This window comes from Papio anubis, chromosome 11, assembly GCF_008728515.1.
Source record: "Papio anubis isolate 15944 chromosome 11, Panubis1.0, whole genome shotgun sequence".
NCBI classification, from domain to species: Eukaryota; Metazoa; Chordata; class Mammalia; order Primates; family Cercopithecidae; genus Papio; species Papio anubis.
This window is the reverse complement of record NC_044986.1, coordinates 33,414,032-33,437,176: the sequence shown is the minus strand read 5'-3', so window position 1 is coordinate 33,437,176 and position 23,145 is coordinate 33,414,032. Positions and strand designations below refer to the sequence as shown.

The following is a 23,145-nucleotide window of genomic DNA, read 5'->3' as shown; positions in this document are numbered from 1 at the left end:
CATGGTTACACATAAAGTCCTGACATGGACACTGTAGACTCACTTCTAAGTTCTTTTTTCCATGACTCACTTGCCTGATTTACCTGCATGTCATATTCAACTTTTTGTTCTTTCATGCAACAAAGCCATCTCATATGGGCCAGATGCCATCTTAGGCATTAGCAACAGAAACAACAATCCCGCTGAACAGCACAGTTGAGTTGATTCTCGAGGCTGAGCATAGGTCAGACATCAAGCACATAATGAGAGACATGACATTATGTGCTTGATGTCTGTTTTCACAAATGCTAATCTCTGTGAGGGCGTAACTATGTGCGCATAACATGTGGCAGGGGCGGGGAGCATCCAGGATGCTGCTAACTCCAGGCCAAGCAGTTCAAAGTGAACTGAAGCTTACAGTTCAAAGTGAACTGAAGCTTTTACATCTGAAGAAGTGATGCGGACTCATGAGTTGGCCAAGGAAAGTCAGCATTACGAGGGAAGGAAAGTGAACCAGGCAGATGGAACAATGTATGAGATGGGACAGAGAGAAGGTGCATTCAGGGACCTTAGAGAAGGGTGGCTGGAGAGGACAGCAGGGGTCAGATCACAAACTTCGTGTGCACACATTTGAGACTTAATCCCAAAGCGATTAGAAGCCAGTTTCCAATTCACAAAATTCTTTTGCCACAGAAGAGGCAGAAATCACTTCATTTTAATACCTACCAATAGCCTATAGGATGGTCAGTTCAAATTATTTTCAGGTCCACAGCAACTGACATAGGATACTATGGGGTTGATCCCATAAGAACATGAGGAAAGAGCTGCTTTCCCCAAAACTCCCATTACTACTCCCTGCTGGCCCAAGATCACCAGGAAATTGACCCCAGGAGGGAATATAGAACGTTTGGGAAGAGCAGGTCCAACTCTGGCTCTTGCGCCGCTAACATCTTAATAGTGAAGTTGGTTATATTGTGCCATTACACTGCCAGTTATAACTTACACAAATTGTTCTTCCTCTGGCTTGGTTTGTCTCCTCCCCTGCTCGGTGTAGAAGTATTTTTGCTCTCAGGGACGGATCCCAGTAGCCTGATGTTCCATCCTCCCTCCTTACCCCTCTGTTGCAGGCCCTGTCCCACAAAGAATTAGAAGAACATCCCTTGCTAAATTCCAGGAGTCAGCAAAGAGCGGACACCTTGTTTTAAACATTCTGACAGCAGGTAGGCAGTATCCTGGGAAGAGTATAATAAAAGCCTCTAAAGTTAAGTTAAACCAGCAAATAAACTGGCTCCCTAGTTCAAATGTGCAAGACAGCCTTAGGAGCATGTTAAGATGACAGAAAAATGAAGACATGGGAAAAAAAACACAAATCACTGATAGTAAAATAATTTTATTTAGTTTCTTATTTTAAAAAAGGTAGCATTTCAACATATAAATTTAGACTCAAGATTACAGGGTATATTTGCCAAAAGGAACACCCTGAAAGACGGCCAGCCTCAGAGCTGAGAGGGCACAGGGAGGCACACTCCTCACATGTGGAGTTTAAGCAGAAGTGCTTTAAGACTTCACAGCGGCATTTCCCTGTTCCTCAGCCCTGCCTCCAGGGCCATCACTTTGGGGCAACAGCTTTGCTCATGTAACTATAAAACATCTCTAGGAATGAAAGCACAGAGGTCAATGATCCAGATTTTCCACGACAATCATCTGAGGCAACAATTCGACAGGTAAAGAATTTATTTTTATAATTCAAAAGTTCTTTTAAGGAGAACTAAAGAACACAAAATTCATTCATAAAGAGAATTTATAGAATTAAATGAGCAAAAATGAAAAATTATTTTCTCCGTATTACAAATGCCTCTATAGGATAAGGCCCAGGGGAAAGACCCACTCAAATCTGGGCTTTCCTTTCCCAAATAAAGTGTTTGGCACAACCAACAAGCTGTCATGAGACTGACAGGCCTGACAGCTGAAAGGTTTCTAGAAGTGGTCCCATGACTTTTCTGTGGAGCTTCAATATAGTGTACACAAGAGGTGTCTTAAGCTGCACAAACTCAGGCCAAACTACGCAGCACACTGCTCCAGAGAAGTTAAACTGAAGGAAAAAAAAAAGGTCCACATGAAGTAGGTCTCCTATTGCCACAGGTTAACTCTGTTGTTTCTCATGGAAAATTAAATTCACTGGCTGCCCAGGACGTCAGTGGAATCCTGATCTCCTGGGGGAGGTGAGAGCTGGAGAAACAACTTGGATTTAAGCATCTCTGGGCCAGGTGGGAAGGAGACAATGACCAAGGATGCTTTCCAGGTGACTTTTTGTTCCACACTATGTGGGCTCCAGACAAACAATCTTAAGGAGCATCAGTGTGCTTGTGACCATCGCAGCCCTCGGACTTGGGCCTTTAGACAGAGGTGATGGGGCAAATGAATATACCCCAGATCCAGTTTTAAAAATAAAAACTTCCTGCAATTATGATACACAACTGTGCAGCAAATCACTAGGAATTGTATGCTGCTCCTATTTGTGGTTAAAGCCCTATCCCACTCTTGGCCAGTCACAGCCGAAAGGTAACACACAAGGAGGTGGCTGTAGCTAAAAACCAGGCACCTTAGTCAAGCATGGCCTGCGGCAGTGATGCTGACAGTCATCACCCAATGGAGGGAATGCAGGGCCCCAGAGCTTTGGTTCAGAGCAAAGGTTTCATCTCACCCCAAACTTCAAACCAAGCCCTCTGTATCTCTGAGCTTATGAATACAAGAAACTAGTGATTAGGAATCTCTATGAGGAATCTCTGGTTGGGTAGCAAAGCTCAGGTCCCTGCAAGCCACCACCATCCTGTAGGAAAACAGAAAGGTGCAAATCGTATCAAGTAAAAGGTTGCTCAAGTGGAAGATCGTTTCCTGGGGAACTTCAGTGGCCTGGATCTTAATCACATGGATGAAGGCTGGAACTGGATCCCAAAGAAAGGGCCTAGGTCCCAAGTGCAATGAGTCTTCTTGAACTTACCATATCCTTCTCAGTCATCTCTTGAATGGCTGAGCACACATTTCCCTGGGGGACCAATGTAAACATTATTCAACTGATCTCCACTTAGGAAAACACAGCTTGTTATATATTTAGTGTTTAACATTCCAGTGCAGGCAGTATCTTAGCATCAGACTTTCCTCACTCATGAGTAGCAGTTTAGAAAGGAACACATATAGGTTACTTGATAAGACTGTGGCTGAAAAGACCATTTGTGTGTCAGACAGCTGGCTCCATCCTCCAATCAGTGGACTACCCAGGACTATCGCAGGAGAGGCAGAACAGATGAAGTGTAAGTTCCGTGTAAATCTGAAGAGTCCGTATAACCATTGTTCCCACTTAACCCCTCGGGCCACATCTTGATATGGAGAACATTTCCACCTCTTGCATCAACCTGTGCTCTCTTTGTTTTGGATGAGGTTCTCTCCAGAGGGTTCAAGAGCCTCCTTAGAGGGGAGTGAGCTTTCTCTTCCAGTCCTAATATCTGAATATTTCAAAGCACATGAGGAGTCCACGAACATGTTAGGGATGTTGCTGCCAAAATAGATCTTACTGTTGGAAGCAATGGCCTGGTACTTTTTGAGCTCCAGATATTCCGGGGTCAATTTGTGCTGTGTGGGAGCAAACAAGAGCAAAGGCATCAGGATACTCTGGTGCAACAGTCTTCTCTCTCTCTACATACATTTCTCCTGTTGCTCTTCTGAGTATCACGAGTCAAGCCTGAATAATTGCCAATGACCCTCTCTCACTTTGGAGAGTGGCTATCACATTAACAGTTGCGTTCCTGACTTAAAATTCCTTCAATAAGCTCTTGACTTAATGCAAGAGAAGCTGTTCACTTTTTAATAAAAGGATGGGGGAGGTTAGAAAACAATTTGTGATAACTAATGATAATAACTAATAATAATAATAATAACTATGGTGACTTTCATTTCATCTAGTTGAATTCAACCTGGAATTGGTCTGGAGTTTCTGTTGATTGTCTTTCTAAAAAACTTATTTTTATTTTTGTAGAGATGGGGTCTATGTTGCCAGGCTGGTCTCAAACTCCTGGCCTCAAGCAATCCTCCTACCTTGGCCTCCCAAAGTGTCGGAATTAAAGATGGGAGCCGCTGCACCCAGCCTCTTTTTTTTTGGAGATGAGATCTCACTCTGTTGCCCAGGCTGGAATGCAGTGGTTCAATTATAGCTCACTGCTGCAGCCTCCAACTTCTGGGCTCAAGCGATACTCTCATCTTAGCCTCCAGGAAGGCTACAGGAATGAGCCATCATGCCTGGTTCTCTGTTGATTCTCTTGAGAGAGATACACAGATCAATGGATGTGAGCAGAACTTCAAAGGAAGGGCTGGTGCTGCTTTTCTTGAACAAATTCTAGAACTAGAATAAAATCTCAAGAGGTCATCTGATCTGGTCTTTTGCCTTTCCCCAGAAGCTGGATGTTTAAGCTGTCTGTGACAGACAGATATTTGTCCACCACCAGATCTCCCCCTGTCACAGAGTTTTGTTTTGTTTACATCAGTGCCAAGATGTATCTATCTAACCAGAATCTCCCTGGGTTTGATTAAAACTCATTGACCACCAGACCTCCCTCTGTCACAGTGTTTTGTCTAAATCAGGATGCCAAGATTATCTAACCAGAATCTATCTGGGTTTGATTAAAACTCGTCGACCACCAGATCTCCCTCGGTCACAGAGTTGTTTTTTGTTGTTGTTGTTTTTTTTTTGCCTAAATCAGGATGCCAAGATGTCTCTAACCAGAATCTATCTGGGTTTGATTAAAATCCATTTCCACTGTTCCCTGGAACATATGCCTTTCAAAGCCCCTCAGATCCTGCTCTGTGATCCTCTCCTTGAGTCCTGGCCTGTCCCCCAGGCAAAAGTCCATGTTGTCCTTCACAGTCCTATAGCATTTATTTTCCACACTTTGACATCTTTCACTCCCTGGATCTCTATCTTCCCCAGGTGATTCGTGTCCTCTGTCAAAACACTCAAATCAAATCTGGTCATAGTGTACAACCACATTTCTTCCTCAAGCCTTTTTAATATAGGTTAGTATATGAGTCACATTTTTCAAAATGGCATAAAACTACTGCCCCTTTCTGAATAAGGTAGACCTCAATGGCAAGATCTTGAAACTTGTGCCGGATGAGCTTCTCCCATTAGATTTGGACTCCTAGCTTCCTCAACTGGAGTTTCCTGTCATGCCTTTCTTTTGGTCAAATTCCATTCTGTGTCTGTAGAATTGTCTTTCAATGTTACGTTCATTTTAAAATGTATATTGGTTTTCAAAGTACTGACAACTCTCATTCTATCATATCTTATCATTTCTTCTAAATACAGATTATGTTGTTCCTTTCTAAATTGAAAGCCCTGTCTATATCTTAAAACTTGACTCTAATCCTTCAAACTGCATCATCCACTTTAGTAATCTCTTTCTCAACCCTTTTTCTCTTCCAATCTGCTCCACAATAACCTTCTCAGAATACTATCAGAGTTCTAGCTGCCTCTTATATAGCCCCTGCTCACTAGCCCTGTACCCTCTAGCCAGCTTACCCCAGTCCTTACACCAAATTATCACCTACAGATCACCCAACCTCCCTTCTCAAGTTATCCCACATGAAATTCCTCATGACTGGAATAGTTTTTTAAATCCAATAAACAAGGAGTACCCAATGAGGGGCATATGGAAATACGTGCATGTGTGTGTGGCAGTTAAAACAACTGGTGACCATTACTGACATTTAGTAGACAAGGACTAGGGATACAAAATATCCTACAATGCATGAGATGGTCTTCAATGATGAAAAAGTATCTCAACCCCAAATGCCAGGAATGCCTTTGACGAGAAACACTGCTCTAATCAAGCTAAGTATCTACCCAAAAAAACTACCTTATTTGGAAAGCAATTGTAAATAGACTCTACTCTTCTCCTGTCCCTCTTACCTCAGAAGACCTTCAACTTGACTAATTATTGAGCCTTATACAGCAGTACAAATGGATGGATTTATGGCGTTTGGCCTGTGTTTATATACGTTAGCCTTTGTCCTAAGCTTCCCACTTTTATAAGGGACTATATAAAATTCCCTACCCAAGGAATGTGAAATAGTTCTTGCTAACTGACTAATTCTGGAGGATGTCTTGGTCATAACACTTTCTTGACAATGGATAAAATCACTTCTATCATATCAGAGCCCCTGAAAAGAGAAAGCAAAAACCCGACATGCATCATTAGGAAAGTGGCCGGGGAGCCAGTCACCTTGTTTGAGGTGGCATATTTATGTGCAGCATAATATTCAGCATCTGCTTTCGCCTTCTCTCGGGCCAGGAATGCAGCATCTAGCAAATAAAAACAAAGGAAAGGTGTCAATCCATTCCCTCAGCTAGTTAAAAGTCCCTTTCCCCACTGCCTAATATTTTGACTGCTTATTTCACATTGAAAGTTTTAAAAACATATTAGCAGTTTTTGAGTCCCAGTCTCCAGACAGCAACTTCTCCAAGAGGAATACTCTTTTCACTGTCAAATAACTCTCAGCTCATCTGAGCCCACTTGTTTTCTACTCTAAGTTGCTCCTTCTTTCCTCTACCCACTCTCCCACCTCCTATCACTCAAAGCCTCATACTCCACCCAGGTACTAAGCTTCAAGTAAAATAAGTCCAGACATAAAAGCTCTATTTACTGCATTGTCTCTAGCCCCTCCAAATTTGATCGAGAATCAGTCAACAGAGACAGGAAGCAGTAATATATAAACAAATGACTTCAAGACTGAGCTAAGAATATCAACATCTCACTATGTGAAATCAAGGAGTGTGAGGCCCTCCATGAAAACTGTTTTTTCCATTTTATTTTTATTTTGGACAGGTGGAAAAGAAACTGGTGGTGATGATGGGGTTTATTATCTTGTATATTCTTTACAGTTGATTATGGGTAATTTTCAGATCTTGTCTGCCTGAAAATAAAGTGGTAGCTAATAAGCCCCAATTTAAGGAAGAAAAGGAAAGCTGAGCTACCCACAGTCACAAACAAACCCAACAGCTGGATATGTGACAGCAATTAAAAAAAACTGATTCATACTATCAGGACAGCTACTTCCTCCAGACCAGATTATTCCATGGCCTTCTCACCCACCACAATCAAAGGCAGAGAGGAGGCAGTTCAGGACAGTCAGAGCTTCATCCTCTCCCCACAATGTACCTTCGATTTCAGAAATGCGCTTTTCAGTTTCTTTTTCCATCACTTTCTGCTGAAACCGAATTTTTGCCACTTGTGCAATCTTCTCTGCTTCTATAATCACATAACATAAGAAGACACATTCAAAACCATTTCTGCAGTACCTGAGGCACTTCAAACCAGCAGCACACAGTCTAACACTTAATTACAGAAAGTTTTATGTGCTAATTGTTTCACTAAGTTTTATCTAATCAGACTGTAAACTACTCAAAGGAAAAAAGGGAATTTATTTCCTAATTTACTGTTCTATTTTGACAGTGCTAGTTTTGTGGGAAGGAGTAAAAAAGGTTAAAGTGCCAGTCCTTCATGCAACTCTGTAGCAATGGTCCACAAGCTAATGGGAAAAAAAGATACTTTATGAAAGTATCAGAGAACAAAAACAGAGCAACATAAATGCATGGCAATACAGGACAATTAACTAATGTGGCAGGAGAAAGAAAGAATGAATGAGATAAGTTAAACCAAGGAAGGCCTTCTGGAAGTAACCTTAAAGGAAATAATGGATATGACCTAAGAAGACATGCCAGGAAGCACAGAGAAAGACAAGAAGCGCCAGGCATGGTGATTAACGCCTGTAATCTCAGCACTTTGGGAGGCTGAGGCAGGAGGATTTCTGAAGCCCACGAGTTCAAGACCAGCTTGAGCAACATAGTGAGACCTCCATCTCTACAAAAAAATTAAAAAATTAGCCAAGCATGATGATGCATGCCTACAGTCCCAGCTACACAGGAGGCTGAGGCATGAGGATCTCTTGAGCCTGGGAGGTCAAGGCTACAGTGAGCCATGATCATGCCACTGCACTCCAGCCAGGGTGACAGAGTGAGGCCCTGCCTTAAAAACAAAAACAAAAACAAAAACAAGAAAGACAAGAAGGCACAAATGAACAAGTCACAATGAAGAGGTGATACGGAGCCAGCCGACAAGACAACAAAAAATAAGAACAGAAAGAGGGCTAGGAGACCTCTGTCGAGTGACAGGCTAAGGAGCTTAGTTTTACTGTACTCAGGATCTACTGTTAAGCTACCATTAGGGAAATGACATGATGAAAATGGTATCAGAAGAGGAGTATTCCAACTGCTGTAGGGAAATAAAGCAGAAAGCAGGGTGATTCATTTGGGAAGGTGAAAACAAGCACTGGGAGTGAACATGTTGGTGCGGCAAGCAAGTACATGCAGGGGAAATTCAACATCTTTAACAAACCTCTGGCCTACCCAAATGACCCAGGACAAGGAAGAAAGACTCAAATTATACTTTACATTCAATCACTGCTATTCGTAAAGAACATTCTCAATTCTCCTTTTCAGTCAAAGAAGATGGGTATTTTAAGACATCTTATCTCTGACCCCTAGAGAAAGTGCATAACGGAAAGAAAACTTCCAAGCGATTTTTTCTTTCCAGAAAACAGTATGCTTTACGAACTACTCCAGGAAATAATTCCCTCTTTCTCCACCAATGTAAAATCCATCTATATTACACCATCCAAAAACTAAACTACTGTGTTCAATGGGGCTAGAAATTGAACTGTAAGGAGAAACTCAAGATAAAACATGAATAAAAGGTGAGGGATCTGAAGCCTGCAGCTAGAACCCAGAGAATGCTGCCTCAGCCTAGGGGGACTATAGTGGTAATCTCATTTAACAAAGCTCTCTGTCATGTGGGAATAAAATCAATAAAAAGCACAACCAGACTTCTAGAAAAATGGTGCAAAAGGCCAGAGAGAAAACCCTTTATATATCTAACAACATCTTAAAATGCTAGATGAAATTTAGCAAATTTGTTTTTCAATGCATGGCTGAGTTGCAAGAAAGAATGAGAGATCCTCAAGTGACTTAAGCCAAGGGGGAGCCAAGAGCCTGTATGGTGGCGTCCCTGGGGTGGTTATTAGACAAGAAGGGAATGGGACCTGGGTTACTACCCACGCAAGACCAGGAGATGAGGCCTTGTGATGGTAGGACTAAGACCCTTGCATAAAACTGAGACCTCTAGAGGGCTGCAACTCTAATGAAAGAGGAACTAAAACACTCTACCAACCAGCCCAGTTAAGAAGTAACCTTTTCTCTACCTAGCCGCATCACAGTGAAACTGAAGAACACCCAAATACAGAGAGAAACAAGCTAAAAGCAAAAAGAGAAGAAAGGCTGATTACCCAAAAGGAGCAATTAGACTAACAGCATACGTAGTAAATAGGTACAAGAAGCCAAACAAAATTGAAATAATACTGCCATATTGATAAGGAAAAATTAGCTTGCTTTAGAATTGTAGGCTAAATTACCATTCAAGAATGAAATAAAAGCATTTTCAGACCAAGGAGGACTGAAGATAACTTTCACTCCTTAGTCTTCACTGAAAAAAAAATTACTAGAAAAAAAAAATCACCAGAAGCAATGGAGAGGAAAAAAATTACTCAACACAAGTCCAATCAAAATAAATGTTTACTGCAAGGATTAATCATAATGATCATAATCAATGGGAGGATAAAGACAACATGAAACTAAAATACTATGCAATAATAAGATGTAAGACTGGAGGACAGTGATAAGAGTTAAAGCATTCTAAGGTACTGTTCAAAAAGAGGATAGAATGATTAACAACCAGTTATACATTCCAGAAATGGAATGTAAAACTTCCAATCAAGTAAAAGGAAGAAAAGAAAAGAAAATTCAATCAATTCAATACCAATCAGAAAAGGGAAAAAGCAGCAGAGAAAAATGCATGGTAAATAGCACATAATCAAATGATACAAACACATCCAAATATAGCAGTAACCACAATAAATATAAAAAGACTAAACTCACCAGTTAAAAGACAGATTCTCACATTGGATAAGATAACAAAATCCAGCTATATGCTGTTTACAAGAGACACACCTAAAACATAATGACATAGAAAAGTTGAAAGTAAAAGAATGGGAAAAGGTACACCAAGAAAATAACTAACCAAGAAAAATCTGGTATAGCTATATTATCAGGCAAAATAGCTCTTAAGTTAAAAACATATCTAGGGATAAAGGTTATTACAAAACAGAAGCAATTCTCCATGGAGATATAACAATCCTGAATCAGAATGTTCTTAATGATACAGTCTCAAAATATATAAAGAAAAAAATTACAAGTCAACAAACCCATGGTCATAGTGGGAGATTTTAACACATCTTTCTCAGTAATTGATAGCTCAAGAAGGCAAAAATTAGAAGAATAGAGAAGATGTGAACAACACAATTCATAAGCCTGACCAAATGGGTGTATAAAGAAACCTGCATCCAACAACCAGAGAACACAGATTCAATCTTTTCAAGCACACAGACATTTACACAAAAGGACCACGTACAGGTAGGCCACAAAGCAATTTTCAACAAATATTTAAGAATCCATATAACAGGTCTTATTTTCTGACTACAATGTAGTAACACTGGAAATCAACAATAAAAAGGTAGCCCCTCAAAACCTGCTAAACCAAAAATTGAAACATATACTTTTAATAATTCATGAGCCAAAGAAGAAATTAGAAGGAAAAGGTTTTTAAAAAAATTAAAACTGAACACCAATAAACAAAGTACATTTCAAAACCTGTGAAACATAGCTAAAGCAGTACTGAGAAGAAAATTTATAATCCTCCATGTTTCCACTAGAAAAGACTGAAACTTAACTATCCAACTCAAGAAGTTAAAAAAGAACAAATGAATAAGCTAAAAAAAAAAAAAAGATGGAAGGAAATAATTTTTAAAACGTGTAAATAATTAAAACAAAGTAACAGTCAACAAAACCAAAATCAAAAGCCAATTATCTGAAAAGATGAATGAAATAAAACAGACCTCTGGCAAAACTGATTCAGCAAAAGAAAAGGCACAAGCAAACAGTATTAGCAATGAAAAGGGGCACACAGATTTGGTAGAAGTTTTAAAAATCATGAGAGAATTCTACAAACAAATTTATGACCCCAAAGTTGAAATATCAGATGAAATGAATAATTTTCTATGAAAATATAATTACCAAAACTGGCTTAAAAAGAAACATGTATTTGAATAGACCTATACTTAATACAGAAATTAAATCAATAGGTTAAATATTACCACAAAAAGCAAACAAAAATAAAGCAGAAACCTCACAAGACTAAGATGGCTTTTACAAGTTCCACCAGACCTACAAAGATGAAGTTATACAGATCTGATATATAATGATCTGATTTACAACAGAACACAGAAAAGGAAGCCATGCTTTTCAACTCATCTTGGGGACAGTATAACCATGATACCAAAAAACCTGACACTAAAAGTGTAAGAAAATTATAAGCTGATCTCATTTATGAAAATAAAGGTAAAAATTCTAAAGAAATTATCAGCAAACTATATAAAAATGTATATAATGACCTATAAAATGACCAAGTGGATGTTTATCCCAGAAACGCAAAGATAAATCTGTTAATATAATTTATCATACTAACAGCTTTAAAAACATCTCAATATATGTAGAAAAAAATTTCAGGCTGGGCACAGTGGCTCACACCTATAATGCCAGCACTTTTGGAAGACTGAGGCAGGTGGATCACTTGAGCTCAGGAATTCAAGACCAGCCTGGGCAACATGGTGAAAGCCTGTCTCTACAGAAAATACAAAAATTACCTGGGTGTGGTGGCGTGCACTTGTAGTCCCAGCTACTCGAGAGGCTGAGGTGGGAAGATAACTTAAGCCCAGGAGGCTGAGGCTGCAGTGAACTGTGATTATACCATTGTACTCCAGCCTGGGTGACAAAGCGAGACCCTGCCTCAAAAAAATTCTGAAAGTTTTAACAGCCATTCAAAATAAAAGCTCTCAGCAAGCAAAGTACAGATTGAAACTTTATTAACCAGTGTTAAATACAGTAAATGCCACTGGGACTATTTAAAGTTAAGGACAAGAATGCTTGTCACTTTCTTTTCTACACTGTACTAGAAGTCATAGCCTAAAGCAGTAAGATAGGAAGAAATAAAAGGTATGTGACTATAAAGAACAAAAATAAAATTGTACTTCTGTGAAGATAACGACCTATTGTCTGAAGACCATATGATTGTTCATGGGAAATCTAAGCGTCTATTAGAAATAAGAGCATCTTCAGCAATATTGCTAAATAAAAAAATCAACAGCACACTTACACAAAACCAAGTAGAAAATGTGCCTTTAAAAAGTCAATAACAAAAAAACAAAAAGGTATATAAGAACAAATCTTTAATAAATGTGCAAGAACTTTAGAAGAAAATTATGACACTTTTTAAAAGACATCTCTCATAAATGGAGAAATAGATTTATAAGACTCAATATCATAATTTTCTCCAAATTGATGTATACATTCAATGCAATTCCAATCAAAATCTCAACACAATATTTCACAAAACTTAAGGAGCTGGTTCTAAAATTCATGTGGATGAATAAAGGGCCTAGAAGAGTCCAGGATAATTTTAAATATAGTTAGGAAGAGTTAACAGGTAAGAGGAATAGTTACACAACTCACTCTCCACATAGCAAGACTTAACATAAAAGCTACAATAATTAAAACAAAGTAGTATTGAGGAAGGAGAGAGCAAAAAATTGGAAAATAATAGAGATTCTGGCATCAGAACAAATTATGTATAGTATCTTATTATATGATGGATATGGCATTAGAAATAAGTAGAGGAAATAATAAACTATTCAATGAACAGTCTGAGACAATTGGCTTGCCATTTGAAAAAATTAAACTGAATCCCTATGTCATACTCAACATCAAAATAAATTCCAAATGGGTTAAGACTTAAATATGAAAAGCAAAATTTTAAAACTTTTAGAATAAAAGTATTACTTTGGACTAGGGAAAGAATTCTTAAGATAGGAAAAGCACAAAACATAAAGGAAAAGACTAATGAATTTGCCTATACAAAAACTACACATATATGTATATCGAAGACATTGTAAAGTTCAAAGACAAACCACAAATTGAAAGAAGATGTTGGAAATGCATAAATCTGAAAAAGGATTAGTATCCAGAAGATATAAAAAACTCTTAAAAACCAACTCAAAAAAGCAATCAAATAACGGGCTAAGGACAATAGGCAATTCATATAACAACAAAAAAAAGGAAACTTGAATAACCAATAAGCAATATTCAACTTTACTAACAATCAGGGGAATTCAAATTGAAATTATGTGATACCATGTCTTCCATTAAACTGGCATAAATTTTTAAGTCTGATAACTCCAAGGACCGAGAAGGATGTGTGGAAATGGGAATTCAAATATGGCAGCACAGACACTGGAAATCAAATACTGTTGAAGAGACAGTAAAATCAAAGAAGTACTTGAGAGAGCAATTTGTCAATATGTTGAATGTGAAGACATGCTACCCTATGACCCATCAATTCTACTTTGAGATAGCTATTCCAGAGCAGTGCTTCTCAAACTACCTGTGGAAAAGTACCTTACTTTTTTGTGTGTGTATTTCAATTTATGAGGAACCAATAAATTGTAAACTATAACAAAAACAAATTATAGTACTAGAAAAAAGAAATTTAAAACCAAAAACATAAATATATAAGCTCTGATTTTTTATTTTTGATTCAACAGACATAAAACTGCTGTATTAAAATGCTATAAAAACTTCTAAACACTCATTCTCAATTTCTGTACTCATCTCATTGAGGCTTAGAAACGAAAAGCTGGTGATAGGGCACTGGCCCACAACACACATTGAGTAATGCTACTCTACGGAAACTTGCACATGTACACTGTATCCAGGAGGCACTGGATAAGAATGTTATTGTGGTAGTGTTTGTAATAAGGAAAAACTAGAAGCTACTTTATTCATTACAATAAAACTAGGTCTGCTCATAGAACGAAAAATATAGCAGCTAAAAAATAAACGATCTACCATCTCACAGAGAATAAGGATAAAATGCCAAAAAAAGAGGAAAAAACCCTAGATCTACATGTATCAATATGGATAAAATTCAAACAATGTTAGTGAAAATAAGGCAAGTTGTAAAATAAGAGTTTGATATCATTTTTGTAGTTTCGAATAGGTAAAACAATTTTATAAACTGTTACACACTTACAGTAAAAGTATAAAAATATGGACAGAAAGGATATACATCAACTTCAGAATAGAAGCTAATCTGAGAAGAAAAGTCAAGGAGTAGGACCAGCAAACATACAAAGGAGGCTTCAAACAGATACTTAATTTTTTTCTTAAAAAAAAAAAAAAAGATCTGAAGGGAATAAGGCAAAATCTTAAACTTTCATTATATTGTTCTCTGTACATTCCCATATAATTGAATTATTTAATTAAAGATGTCTTATACTTTCAGCATCAACTGAAGGCCAAAGAGGGCAGTCTAATACACAGTGACCTAGAGTGTAAGGGAAGCCATTGTAATCCAAAATGAACTGTAAACAACCCTGCCATGCTTTCATAAACGGCACTATCTATCCAGGTAAAACGAAGTACACGTCAACAACAAGGATGCATACTACAATCTGAAACTTTGGTCAAAAAACTTCCCTATTCTTAATCTGTACAAATGAAAATGCTATCCACAGGCTCAAGTTGCCTATAAACCCTATCCATTCTCCCTGTTCTTCAAAGAGACAACAGTGGCAGCCAACAACATGATGGAGAGCCACAGCACGTCATTAAGTACTGGTCTCACCTACTTTTAAAGGCATTAGAACATCTGAATGTACAGTGGAGATTCCAGAATTCCCTACTACCTATGATGCAACCTTACTGAGTCCCATGATACCCAAAATGAGACTGACAAAGAACAGGACAAACAACAAATGTACTTAGAGACAATCATTTCAGAGAGAAATTCAAGTACCTATAACTGCCTTTTTCCTCTCTGTCTCAGCTTCTTTTTCCACAACCTTTTGTTTCTGTGCAGCTATAAGGAGTTTTGTCTTCTCAGCCTCCCTGTGAAGCAAAATGTTATAAAAATTAGAAATGATTCTCTTATGTGCAGTCACAGCCAGTAATTCTGACCCTATAGTGAGTCGGAGAACCGGTTTTTCAACACGAGCTTTTGGACTCATTAAGGTAGGTTAAGAGAGGTGTTACTTTATTTTTACTTATAGTAAATCTGAGGTTGAAAGCTTCAATGATTTGCCCAAAGTCACCCAGAGATAGGAAAGAAATTTAGTACATTTGAATTTTAGTTTGGCTTTCTTCTCCTAGTTGTATTGTGTAAAGCCTGTGATTTGCAAGAGAATATATCAATACTTCCTTTGCTGTTAGACCTCCAGCTAGTCCATACAGTAGCTCTGTGCCAATTAGAAAATGGCACCAGCCTCTGGGCAGATGCAGTCCCGCAGGTGCATGGTTTGACATGCAGAATGAAGCTGGGTTTCAGCCCCTGCCCTCCTCAGGCGGGCACCCATGTGCAGTGGCCATATTTGTTGCACAGAAGATGTAACGAGGTGGTAGTTATTAGGTAGTAAACTGGGGCTTAGTGTAAGGAGAATTTTCTAAGGCTTCCAGTGTCTAATACAGGTTGAGCATTTCTGATCTGAAAATTTGAAATCCAAAATGCTCCAAAATCTGAAACTTTTTGAGTGCCCACATTATGACACAAGTGGAAAATTCCACACATAAGCACTTAAGGTGAACTTTGTTTCATGCACAAAATTATTTAAAATATTCTATAAAGTTACCTTCAGACTATAGGTGTATATGGGACATAAATAAATATCTGGAAAAAAAAAAAAACTAACCACTATACCAACAAGGAAGAACAAAAATAAATTTTATATTTACACCTGGGTCCCATCCCCAAGATATCTCATTAAGTCTATGCAAATATTCCAAAATCTTTACAAATCCAAAATTTAAAATACTTCTGGTCCCAAGCATTTCGGATAAGGGATACTAAACCCGTAACGGAAACGGCTGGCATTATTACTAAGCATGTACAAGTAGCTACTGGGTAACCACGTGGCAGAAATGGTATACGAAAACACTACTATCAGGTGCAAGGTTATACTGGATCATCTCAAGGTAGCTTTTAATTCTGGAATTCCAATAGTCTATAAAATTAAGAAAGATCCAGAATCATCTGAAAAGTAACTCCAATAGTTTCCCCAAAACACTTCCCCTCAAAGTTTCCCCTCTTTCCTCTGATAACATTGATACACACATCAAATGACAGTCTGCATACTATGATTTATTTGAGAGCAGAAAACACACAATATTCATTTTTCCATCACAGAAGCAATCATATTTAAAGCCTAAGACATGCTGAGCCTTTAATAAAAATTTTTTTTTGAGATGGAGTTTTGTTTTTGTTGCCCAGGTTGGAGTGCAATGGCGTGGTCTCGGCTCAATGAAACCTCCGCCTCCCAGGTTCAAGCGACTCTCCTGCCTCAGCCTCCCAAGTAGCTGGGATTATAGGTGCCTGCCACCATGTCCGGCTAATTTTTGTATTTTTACTAAAGACAGGGTTTCACCGTGTTGGCCAGGCTGGTCTCAAACTCTTGACCTCAGGTGATCCGCTGGCCTCAGCCTCCAGAAGTGCTATGATTATAGGCATGAGCCACCATGCCCCGCCTATAAATATTTTTTAAATAAGTGGATCACATCCATAATCTACCCAGCCTGGCACTCTACAGTTTTAAAAGAAGAGTGTCTTGTCTACAATGAAAAAGAGAAAACAGGCTGGGTGTGGTGACTCACACCTGTAATCCCAGTACTTTGGGAGGCCAAGGCAGGAGGATTGCTTGAGGCCAGGAGTTTGAGACCAGGCTGGGCAACAGGAAAAAACCCTGCCTCTATGAAAAACACAAAATTTAGCCAGGTGTGGTGGCATGCACTGGTAGTCCCAACTACTCAGGAGGCTGAGGTGGGAGGATCGCTTAATCACTTGAGCCTGGGAGTTTGAGACTGCAGTGAGCCGTGACTGTGCCACTGCACTGCAGCCTGGGCAACAGAGTGAGATCCTGTGTCAAAAAAAAAAAAAAAAAAAAAAATTAAGAAAAAGAAATAAAACTCTGTATGAGCTCAGAGAGGTATGAGGGAAAAGAAAAATATAAAAGAAGAAACAAACAATAAAAATATGCATGGTAACGAAAAGGATTCAGAAGTAAATAACCTCATAAAGCAGTATTACTGCTCCTTGGACCTCCAGTATTTATACATCTGTGGTATCTTTGACTTGTGCAAATTTATTTTTCCAGCATCTGTCCCTTTAACATAACAGCCAAATTTCCTGAAGACTTTTATTTCTTCTTTTCAGTACCAGTCATACGAAAACAATATTGCCATTTCAAACACAGTAAGTATTCCCCTAAAAGGGATCCTCTTAGAAACTAATTTCATGTCTTCTCATTCCCAGCCAGCCCTGGATACATAAAAGAGAAGACCATCAGGAGTCAACAGAAGCAAGGCTTCCCTAGAGGCACATTATAAAGAACCAGGTCTAATTTTAGATATACAATCACATACAATGGAAAACCAAACTTTATACCAACAAGATATCTACTCCTACCATTACAACACAGAAACAAAATATGAGCACTCTCTTCAACCCTAACACAGCTTCAGGACTCTTTCCTCTATTAAATATTTAATTCAAGGTACTATTCATATAAAATTATAGCTCCTTAAGCTTCCAACAATAGTTTTACAGCAAACTGCATCTTTAGACACTGACACTTCTCCTGAAATATCCACACATACAGAAGAACACTAATAAGAGTCTAGTGGGAATTAAGACACAAGAGTAGGCAATATTACTAGAGTAAGAGTAAAGAAGATACACACATACTCCACCCCAGAGTGTATTATCTCACATGTTTCCTCTAGACTGGAGTGTTAATATGCAGACAGCCCTGAACAGAAATATTGGGATCCCATGCATATTACTCACATTAACTCAAAATTTCTTCTTATGGCTTCTGGGATTTTGGGTTTTGTAACACGCACAGCCTAAAAAATAAAAGTGAAAAAGCCAAAGTATATTTGAAAGATAAATCTTCAATTAAATCTTCTACAGAAAAGCACCTCAAATGATACTAATCTAACAAAACAACAGCTATAATATAGCGGCCTACTAACACGTTTGGGGATCCCACTGGAACATTTACTTTTCATGCCATCACACCAAGAATCAAAGACAAGCTGCTTCTTACTTCCTACACAATGCCAGATTACAGGAAAAACTAGTCTACCCACTGAGGAAACAATTGCCTTAGGAAAAAGGTTCTCCCTTAAAAGATGTTTTACAAAGGTCGTTAGATACTTTTGCTTTCTTTTTTAACCCTGAAAACCAAAGAAGCCAGGAAGGCAAATTTCCAAGACTGAAATTGTAAAGTCAGAAACAATTAGTCAAATACAAAAACAAACAAAAAATCCCAGTTTGGTGCATGCAATTTAATACAGTGAGTAGTGAGTAAATTAATCTATCACTTTCAACCCCTGCAATCACTCGGTATTTGCTATAAGTAAACAGCACAGTGGCTGAAGGAAAACAAATATCAATTAAAAGCTTATATTCTTTCTTCCTGAACTCTCACTTAGAAGTCTGTCTGTCTTTGTAGAGGCTGTTTACTACACACTTTGTTTCCCTAATGATAGTGTTCTTTGACATAATTAAGATTATCTACCTGGACAGTACTGTTTCTTGAAGGCTGACTTTTCTACATCAAGGACTTGATCTCTCAAAAGCTTTTGATTTTACTAAACATATGATACCCCGCCGCCCCACCTATACTGCAAACACACAAAAAACACTTTGCTGGTCTGAGGAAGTTTTCCTTCTGAAAACTGGCTAACCTTTTAGGTATTATAACAAAGCCTTTAAGCACTTAGTCTTCTTTAAAGGCTTTTAAAACTTTTAAGCAATATAGCATTCCCTACATGAAACAGATGAGTCAAATTTGTAGGTAATTTTGAGGACTATCATAACTAAATATAAGCATTACAGTGGAATGAAATAAGTAGCTGAAGACTGTGTGGAAACACACTGGCAGTGACACATGTGAGGCCTCACGAGACATCCAGAAGACAAATAAAAATTCAGGACCAGATTTTGTGAGATGTCAGATTTCACCTTGTGACTAGCAGACATAAGATCACTTCCAATATGGATTAATATGACTCTGAGGGAAGCACTGTCATACTGCATTTAATTAAGAGACTGGCCACATATCTTTTCAGCCTTATTAAAAGAAGCATAAAGCAGGACTGTCTTTTTTTCTTTCTTTTTCTTTCTTTTTTTTTTTTTTTGAGATGGAGTTTTGCTCTTGCTACCCAGGTTGGAGTGTGGTGGTGCAATCTCAGTTCACTGCAACCTCCACCTCCCAGGTTCAAGCGATTCTCCTGCCTCAGCCTCCCTAGTTGCTGGGATTTCAGGCATGCGCTACCATGCCTGACTAATTTTTGTATTTTTTTTAGTAGAGGTGGGGTTTCACTATGTTGGTCAGGCTGGTCTCGAACTCCTGACCTCAGGTGATCCACCCACCTCGGCCTCGCAAAGTGCTGGGATTACAGGCATGAGCCACCACACCCGGCCAGGACTGTCTTTTGAAGACTCCTATTTTGCTGAATGAGGCTGAAGAACATACTACATTGTGCTTGCCAATCTTGGGCAATCTCACAGATTTTCAAATATGTGAAAACATAAATACTTACTCTACAGATACCATGAGTAAGTTGCATCATAAGAGATTTTAAAAGTAAAATGGGCCGGGCGCGGTGGCTCAAGCCTGTAATCCCAGCACTTTGGGAGGCCGAGATGGGCGAATCACAAGGTCAGGAGATCGAGACCATCCTGGCTAACGCGGTGAAACCCCGTCTCTACTAAAAAATACAAAAAACTAGCCGGGCGAGGTGGCGGGCGCCTGTAGTCCCAGCTACTCGGGAGGCTGAGGCAGGAGAATGGCGTAAACCCGGGAGGCGGAGCTTGTAGTGAGCTGAGATCCGGCCACTGCACTCCAGCCTGGGCGACAGAGCGAGACTCCGTCTCAAAAAAAAAAAAAAAAAAAAAAAAGTAAAATGACAGGAAAGTCCCACTCGAGTATCCCTCTCCCTCACAGGAGAGACAGCTGTTCTCCTGTTTCTTTTGCCTACTAAACCTCCGCTCTTAACCTCAAATAATAAAATAAATAAAATAAAATAATGCCCCCACACCACTCACATACACAGAGTGAATGAAGGAAAAAAAAATGGCTAATGAAATGAATATATGTGTTGAAACTAACCCCTGGGTTTTAAGCATATATTATAAATAAAAAGTCAGTCTAAAATATTGTCACTCCCTTAAATAACATAGGAAAAAAAATCAAAGATGACCATTTTCATCATTCTAATTTGCCAGAGTAGTTTTTCAAGAGGAAAAATGGGATATAAATATATGGAAAGGAAAAAAATAAAATGACTGTTAACAGAGAATGTTCATTCAACAATAAATATTTATCAGGTACCTACTCTGTGTCAAGTGCTATTTGTTGCAGGAATTGTGGATAGAGCAGTGAACAAGGTAAGGCTGCTCTCATGTAATTTAACCCAAAAATTACTAGAAGGCAGTGAATTCAAGCTGTAGACATACGATAAATCTACCAAGAACCAATCACATTCCTCAATGATTGAACGGCATTAAAATACATTAAATCCACTGGTATTAATTTAACTTAGGATATGAGTTTCTCCCCCAAATCAGAAATTCTTTTATTATTTTTTTTGAGATGGAGTCTCACTTTGTCGCCCAGGCTGGAGTACAGTGGCGCGATGTCGGCTCACTGCAAGCTCCGCCTCCCGGGTTCACGCCATTCTCCTGCCCCAGGCTCCTGAGTAGCTGGGACTACAGGCGCCCGCCACCACACCCACCCGGCTAATTTTTTGTATTTTCGGTAGAGACAGGGTTTCACCCTGTTAGCCAGGATGGTCTCGATCTCCTGACCTCGTGATCCGCCTGCCTTGGCCTTACAAAGTGTTGGGATTACAGGCGTAAGCCACCGCGCCTGGCCCAAATCAGAAATTCTAAAAACCAGAAAGGCTGATATGATAAAGTAAAGCCATAAACTATGTTTCTATTTTTAACTTATATTGGAGGATTGCGTGAAGCCAGGAGTTTGAGACCATCCTGGGCAACACAGCGAGGGCCCATCTCTACAAAAAATTAAAAAATTAGCCAGATGTGGTGGTGTGTGCCTGTACTCCTAGCTACTTGGGAGGCTAAGGCAGGAGGATCACTTGAGCCCAGGAGTTCAAGACTGCAGTGAGCTATGATCATGCCACTGCACTCCAGCCTGGGCAACAGAGGGAGACCCTGTCTCAAAACAAAACAACACAACACAACATGTATATGACTACTTAGGTGCCTGATACAGCTTAAAAATATCGATAATGAAAACTTATCTGGAAGATTAAGCTGGCAGAAACAGCAAAGGCCATTATTTTTTAAAAGATGATGTTTCTTGCCAGATTTTAAAATAAAAAGTTGAACTATCACAACCATATGGTAATGTGTTAAAAATAACAAAGCTCAAACACAGACTTGGAATTCTTAAAATGCATTTCAACTATTGTAAAAAAAAAAAAAACATTTATAACAAGACAAAAGCAACCAAAGGAGCTCATCTCTTCTCAGGATATGCTTAAGTTATTGCAAAATATAAAAATTATTTAAAAAATTTTTAAACCCTAAAACAATGAAGATCTTCTCTACCACTTTAAGAATGTATAACAAAACTACATTTTTTCACCCAATAACTTTTTACAAAAACAAATGAATGTAAGTAAATTCAAAAGATCCTTCTGGCTGTTGTGCAGAAAATGAAGTAGACAAAGGTAAAAGTGAAAGTGGGGAAAGAAGACAGGCAGTTACTGCTACTGCACATGTCAAGGTAAGAGTTGGTAGCTTGGCTTGAGATGACGGTAAAGATGGAGGTGTGGTCAGTTTTATTAATACATGGATTTTGGTGGTGGAATCTGCATGACACAGGGACTAATTAGATGCTGAGGGTGAGACGACTGTCAAAGACGCCTCCTACACTTCTAGACTGGCTTGAGGGGAAGGAGTTACCATTAACTGACAAGATGAAAAAAACAGGAGAAAATCTGATTTGACGAGAAAACACCAAGGACTCAATAACTAATGAAAGAGTAGGAATGGGAAGATCAATGGAACAGAACTAAGTTCAGAAAAAGACTCTAGTATATAATGGAATGTAGTATGTAACATAAAAACTATTTCAAATAATGAGGAAGATGGAAAAATAAACTATTCAGTAATTACTGCTGTTACCCAATTTGGGGTTGAAGGGATGGAGTTGAAGGCCTTCCTTGCAACTGAGATCAAAATGGGTTCCAGATGAATTAAAAGATTTAAATCTAAGAATACAACTGTAAAAGCAGATACAATTTTTGTAATTTCTAATTTTAATTCCTATACTTTTAAGGTGGTGAAAGGCTTTTAAAACATGCCAGCTCAGCAACACACCATAAAGACAAAATCGCTGAAATTACTATGTAAAAGATGAAAACTTCAACGTTATCAGCAAGGCAAAAACAAAGTTAAACAACAAAGAAAAAACTGGAAGAAAATGTTTCCTATAAATATAAAAAAGAGCTACAATAACTAACATATGAAAAATAGTTTATTTTTAAAAACGAATTCTACCCCTCTCAAAGGGTAAGGTTCAAAAACAAGTTATCTATATACAAATGCTATTTATTTACTTACTTATAGAGAGGGTTTTGCTCTGTTGCCCAGACAACAGTACAGCATGAACACAGCTCACTGCAGCCTCAACCTGCTGTGTTCAAGTCATCCTCCCACCTCAGCCTCCCAAGTAGCTGGGCCTACAGGCACATGCCACCGTATCCACCTAATTTTTTTAAAAAAATTTTTGTGGAGAAGGGGTTGCCCAGGCTGACCTCAAACTCCTGGGCTCAAGGGAGCTTCCCACCTCAGCCTCCCAAAG

The 23,145-nt window shown here is 38.7% G+C and overlaps 1 protein-coding gene across 6 annotated transcripts in view; it reads right to left on the bottom strand.

Annotated features, from left to right (window-relative positions):
• The window catches only part of ERLIN1 (ER lipid raft associated 1), a 59,391-nt gene that overhangs the window by 21,528 nt on the left and 14,718 nt on the right, over nucleotides 1-23,145 (bottom strand). For 3 of the 6 annotated variants that reach the window (XM_003904117.4, XM_021943581.2, XM_009215145.4), the window contains 5 exons: nucleotides 18,090-18,148; nucleotides 15,051-15,142; nucleotides 7,191-7,280; nucleotides 6,255-6,334; nucleotides 1,352-3,609 (listed from right to left, as the gene is read on the bottom strand). In XM_003904117.4, the coding sequence (XP_003904166.1) occupies nucleotides 3,388-3,609; nucleotides 6,255-6,334; nucleotides 7,191-7,280; nucleotides 15,051-15,142; nucleotides 18,090-18,148 (543 nt within the window). In that variant the 3' untranslated portion in view covers nucleotides 1,352-3,387. Of the gene's footprint in view, nucleotides 1-1,351; nucleotides 3,610-6,254; nucleotides 6,335-7,190; nucleotides 7,281-15,050; nucleotides 15,143-18,089; nucleotides 18,149-23,145 lie in introns of those variants that run through there. The other 3 variants (XR_002524405.1, XM_009215144.4, XM_017944203.3) reach the window with 1 other exon arrangement.